The sequence below is a fragment of the Arabidopsis lyrata genome (assembly GCF_000004255.2).
Source record: "Arabidopsis lyrata subsp. lyrata unplaced genomic scaffold ARALYscaffold_9, whole genome shotgun sequence".
Lineage (NCBI taxonomy): Eukaryota > Viridiplantae > Streptophyta > Magnoliopsida > Brassicales > Brassicaceae > Arabidopsis > Arabidopsis lyrata.
Window position 1 is genome coordinate 846,315 of NW_003302547.1, and position 5,951 is coordinate 852,265.

General features: G+C 45.2%; 1 protein-coding gene across 1 annotated transcript; it reads left to right on the plus strand.

Moving 5' to 3' along the window:
• Positions 1-2,612: 2,612 nt before the first annotated feature.
• On the plus strand, positions 2,613-5,188 carry LOC110227089. The gene is made up of 3 exons (XM_021020263.1): positions 2,613-2,769; positions 3,816-3,868; positions 4,817-5,188. Exons 1-3 carry the CDS (start codon positions 2,613-2,615, stop codon positions 5,186-5,188), a joined length of 582 nt encoding a protein of 193 aa, XP_020875922.1.
• The last annotated feature ends 763 nt before the right edge of the window (positions 5,189-5,951 follow it).

Below are 5,951 nucleotides of genomic sequence, written 5' to 3' on the forward strand. Positions count from 1 at the left end.
CTTCTATGTATAAATATAAAGGCCAATGACCATGTAAAGGGGATCGTTTTTTTCGAGTAAGAAATACTATAGCAATTTTTGGCAATTCATAAGCTTTTTTACATATTTATTTTTGTCCCTCAAGAGTAATCTTTCCTACTTAATAAAATACTTGAGTGTGTGAATCCGACATCCACACAATCCATCATTGATTCTCTTTTTCAAACTTTGAAATGGGAACAATACCGCCAAATCACACAGCGATACCAGACTCGTCGTCAATCCACGGATCAATATGAGAATCCGTTCTTTCTACATTCATCGGACCACGCAGGATTGGTTCTTGTATCCGATCGGCTTAATTCTGGTTCAGAATTTCATTCATGGCGTCGCTCTGTTCGTATGGCGCTTAATGTCAGAAATAAGCTCGGATTCATTGATGGTAGTTGTGGATGTCGGATTCACACACTCAAGTATTTTTGTTAAGTAGGAAAGATTACTCTTGAGGGACAAAAAATGAATATGTAAAAAGCTTATGAATTGCTACAAAAATTGCGATGGTCTTTCTTATTCGAAAAAAACGATCCCCTTTACATGGCCATTGGCCTTTATATTTATACATAGAAGAATGACATTTAATGGGCTAATTAAGTACAATTATTCTCTCTTAAATGTGACCGTTTTGATCTTTGGTTTTAATGCTTAACGTTCGAATTTGAGTTGATTCTGATCTTCATGGGCCTCGCCTTTTGACCCAAATATCCTTGGACCGACTTAACCATGACTTCGTCTCCGGACTCGTGTCGAGCTGCAGTCACTTCGAATTCTCCTTATGGTGATAACCACTTCGATTGTTCTTTTGACTTGTGGGTCTAATGGGATTTATCCTTTATGGGCCGTTACCCCGACTACGTGGCAATCTTTGGTTGGTCCCGAACCTCTGGTGCGGGATCCGACACCAACAATTAGCCCCCTAAGTTCTTCGAATTGCCATTCCAATTCGGAGGACTTTAAATGCTTTAACGACCAAAGATTGCGTTCTGAGGAATCTTTTGATTTTCCCGCCAAGATCCCGTCAGTCCTTTAATTTTGGCGCTATCCATGTTTAGTCGTGTGACATCTGTCACCATTATGACCGTATCTTAATTATTTTATATTAAAGCGGGAAACCTTTCCACTTCTCCCACGATTCCCAAGGCGGTTTCATCATTATCACTTAGCTTTCGTGAGGTAACTTCTTTCATCATCACTTTTTACTCTTACGCTTTAATCGAAACTTCTCTCTTCTCTTCCTTCGCCGATTTTCTCTTTGCCGGATTTTAAATTTCTCATATTCTCCGATGACTTCTGATTTCGAAAGACCTGAGTCTCCATCCTTTGAAGGCGGCTCCAGCAATGACGAATGCACTCGTCCCAACGACATAGCTGGTCCACACTACAGATCCACCTGTACCCTTCAATCCCTAGAGCGATTAAAAGGGCTTTGCCAGATTCCCCCTGGAATCATAGCGGAAGCATAGATAGCCGACCCTACGAAGTCCCCGGAAAATCATCGCGACGGCTATTTTTGCGTTTATGAAATCTACTTCAAGGGCTGCGGATTGACCTTCCCCCTTCCTGAAGCCCTGGTTCGATACTTGGCAGCTCTTGAGATCGCTTTACCTCAGCTAACCCCCAATCTTCTCTGAACCATCCTCGGGATCATAACCGTTGCGGCGGAAGCAGACTACATTATTGGGGTCTCCGAGCTGAACGAACTTCTGAGCGTGAGAAGTTCGTCAAAGAAAACAGGGTACTTCTCGGCGTATCTGAATGCCAACAGGAACGTCATCTCGCACCTCCCAAACAAGGATGAAAACTGGCACCATCCTTGGTTCCTGATTAAGAAAACTCCTACTTCGATTGGAAATCTTTCCGATGTACTCCCATCGAAGTGGACTGCAAAGCCTGGTAGAAACTAGGTCGTATATTCCTTTCCTGGTTGTTTTATTTTTTACTGACTAAACTCGTTGTTTCACTTCGCAGCTGTCATCGCTTCGTCTCTTCCTACTGAAGAATTCGTCAAGTTCTTCAAAACAATCCTTGAAGGGGAAACCCTTTGGAATTCTTTCACCCTCGATCGGTTCGTTGAAGCCAATCGAAAACTCAGGATGAGTCCCCCCAATCAACTTCATCGTCTTCCGCTTCCTCCCTCAACTCAGGGAATGTCAGGTCGGGCCTTCACTGCCCAGCGTAAGAAACTCTCCAAGCCGATAGCAGAGGCTTGTGACGAAAACAAGGCGTTCCTTGCGGCCGCCATCGACAAAAAAGACTACAGCAGGACCTTGCTGGTTGATGACAACAGCACCGAGGGAGCCAGATCCGTCGCTGCTTTCAGATTAACTCCTCGTCGCGAACGTCGTGACGATCGTTCTCCTCGTCGCGAACGTCGTGACGATCGTTTTCCTCGGAGGGACCGATCTCCTCGTCGTGATTCTCCTCGTCCTCCCCGAGATGATTTTAGCAATGAACCACTTAAGAACTTGGTTCGCAGGAAAAGAGACAAGTCATCTCGTAGTGATTCCTCTCCGCGAAGGGAGAAATCAAGGGCCCGGACTGACCGTTCACCACGATCATCCTCTCCCACTGAACCAATGGGTCCTCTTCGACCTGTTGATATGTCTTCCTCTTCCCAGCCCGAGAGCGAGAAGACTGCCCGGAGTGCATCTTCTAAAAAGGGAGATTCCGAGTCTCGAGATATTTCTTCGAAGTTAAAGCCTGCTCTTGTCCCTCAAATCAAATCACTTTCAGGTTTGACGATTTACATACGCTTAAAAGTTTTTATCTCTGCTTAGATTCTAATTTTTACAACTCTTCTTCCTTCACAGCTATGGAGAAAGAAGGCAGTGTTTTCCGATGCTTCAAGACCCGATCGGGCGCGATCTTGCCAGATTTTGACAAGTGGCGCCCTGCGATCCGTGAACGCTACTTGCTTCATGCTCATCATTCATCTCGGGTTAGTTCCGCTTTATTTTTCTGATTGTGCTGCCATTTTTCGAACTGACTCGCCATCCCGGTTTTATGTATAATACAAGGCTAACGGCGAGCTTAATGACATGATTGAGCATTATGAGGGATTGGTCATTGGTCGGGAAAAGGAGATTGACGCGTGGAAGAAAAAACTTTCTGCTCTTGAAGCTGAACTCCGTTCTTCCACCAGCTCCAAGCATGATCTGGAGGACTAAGTCGATAGTCTAATATCCGAGCTTGCGAAGATAAAAGGGGAGCTGCAGGACCAGTATGACCGGAATTACAAACTCCAGGATGAACTTTCTGGTGTTCAGGGTAGACTTCATAAATCCGAATCAACCGCCGATACCTTGAACAACCAACTTATTGAGCTTAACGCGAAGTTCAAGGCGATCACCAAATTGTGTGATTCCAAATTGGCGAGGTCGGCATCAAAGGCCAGAAAAGAGGTTAAGGGATGCGGGATGGAGTTGATCCAAGGAGCCATCCGCTTCATTCAAACCGAGAAAGCTAGGTCAGGTTTGGAATCAGACATCAAGGAGCACTAGAACAACCTGATTCTGTTGGATCAAATCCATGAAACAGATTTCTCCAAGGTGCAAGAGAGGACCGAACTGTCGGCTAATCTATCTGAAAAGCGGAGTCGCTTAGCAGCTCTTCCCACTTCGACCTTCAACCCGCAGGACTTCGAGGAATTCTTCACTGAATCGCCTCCTATAAGTGAATCGGGTCTAGACTGGGCAGGTAATGCCTGGCTCCTAACACTTACTACCTTTTTGGCGCCTTATGTTTTTTTTTTTTAAATTGACTGGAATTGTCCTTCCCAGGCTCAAGTGAGACGGAAGATGTCGTCCCACCCAAAGTTCCTGCGGCACCGGAGGTCACCCCAGAGGATGGTTGTACCGTGGAGGGCGGACCAGGAGCTTAATCTGACCAAGCACCAGCCAAGGAGGCGAATGAAACTTCGACAGCCGAGCCGGAGTCCGAGGTGGCTGTCGATTCGTAGTGGCTGTGCCCACTTTAAACTGGGGATTGTCCCATTTATTTTAAAACTTAATTTCGAACTTGTTTTTGCCTAAGGAGGCTTTATCATCATTTTTTTTTTTGAACAAGATATTTGTCTGAGGAGGCTTTTAAACCTTTCTAGGTTATGACCCCAAGGAGGTTTGGTTAAAATTATGTGTGGGTTTGCAAAGTCCGCTTTTGACCTTTTGTGGCCTTGTGGTTATGCTTTCGAGATTTTTAGGCTGATCAGACCTTTCTCTTTAGAATGCGAGAACTGAGCTCGGCTTAACGCGAGTTCCCCACTTCGGGTTTAGTAAACTCGGTAAATTTGTTGGGCTTGGGCCTTAGAAACGTTTGTAGTTAATGCGACGGTTGCGCTTTCCCTTCTTATTTCTTGAAAGTAGGAAAAGCGGCTCGTCTTTAATACAATAATTGCCTTTTCTCGATTTCCAAAAATGGTTTAAACCATTAGGGCACGCCACCATTATTGAATTTTCATTCCCAAGACAAACCTTAACCCTATTATAAATAGGAGATTGTTTGCCTTTAATCTTTTCTCAAGAAACTTCATAATCCATTCAACAAACACCACATTAATGGAAAACGAAAACGTAGCCCCCGTTGATCCCGGCAGCCCACTTTTCTTGTCCGGCGATGGCTTTGAACCGGCCGGCGTTCTTTTCCCTCACGCCGTCTTTCATTTTCCTTCAAAGGAGAAGAAAGAGGCTTGCGACTTTATTGACAAGGTTAACATCTGTGGTTCTTGATTAAAAACTTTTTGTTTCGTTTTATTCATTCATCTTTATGCTAGGTTGCCGACAAGCACCGTCGCTTGTGTGAGGAAAGGCAGCGGCTAGGTCTCAAAAGGCAAACACTCGAGGCTCGCATCGCTCGGGTGGAGAGGAAGATAAGGGCACTGGAAAGTGATCCCTTTCAATGGGAATGGCGGAACTTCGATTCTGTTGCTGAGATCCCGAAGATGCTTCGGATGTATCTCCGTGCTAAAGGAGTTCCGGGTCCTGTGAATGCTCCGGTCCGTACCGTTCCATCTGATAGCGAGGAAGAAGACGAGGAGGAGGCCAGTACCAGTCGGAAACGCGTTCGGGATCGTCCCGAAGTGGATGCCAAGAACAAGGCGTCCACTTCGAAAACTAAACCGGCGATGAAGGAGCCTGTTCCTGAGCCTCTTCCATAAATGTTCTCTAACTTCTTCACTTACTTTGAACTCGTAATGGGCTTCGTCCCTTTTTTATTTATGGAAACATTTGCAATTTTCCTTACTCTTCAAATATTCTCGGAGATGCGTCTTTTAATGCAAGATCGGTTTAAGGGCATAAATCTCTCGGCGAATCACTCCATTCCTAGGATAGAATCCGCAGCTTACTTAGGAATATGACATTCCTATAAATTATAGTCTCAACTTCTCTTTTCTCCTCACCACTCTTTTTCATTTTTGCAGGTATGGAATTCAACCTTCGATGTTCAGAATCTATGCCCGACTTCTCCAGGATTGGAATGATAAACGAAGATGCTCCAAATGAGCCAAATAGGCGGTCTCTTCCACCTCGCGGCTTCTTCAGATCCCAGATCCGAGCTCCATGTGCTTTGATCAGGGATCTCCCAATCAGAGACCAAGGAACAGCGATGGCATTCATAGAGGCACTTGCGCTTCAACATCGGAAGCTTACGTTGGAAAAGAGGAGACTTCGGAAGAGGACTAACCGGATGCAATGCAGGCTTACTACGGTATCAAGAGATCTTCACGTCCTTGAATCTCACCCTGGAGAATGGATCGAGCTTGGAATCTCTGACTTCGCTCGAATTCCGGACTGCATGATGCCAATCCTTGACCTTGCTGGTCAAGGAGTTGAAGTGTTCTGCTCGTCAACAAGATCTCTATAACCCGAAGTGTACGATGAGGGACATCCCTTCTTTTTTGTTTGAATAAACGCTCCATT

Bases quoted from the DNA above. Each gene is read 5' to 3' on its own strand.
- LOC110227089 (XM_021020263.1), top strand. From the start codon at position 2,613: ATGGGTCCTCTTCGACCTGTTGATATGTCTTCCTCTTCCCAGCCCGAG. The intron at 2,770-3,815 runs GTTTGACGATTT...TGTCCTTCCCAG, and splicing joins TCAAATCAAATCACTTTCAG to GCTCAAGTGAGACGGAAGAT. The intron at 3,869-4,816 runs GTCACCCCAGAG...GTTGCCGACAAG, and splicing joins AAGTTCCTGCGGCACCGGAG to CACCGTCGCTTGTGTGAGGA.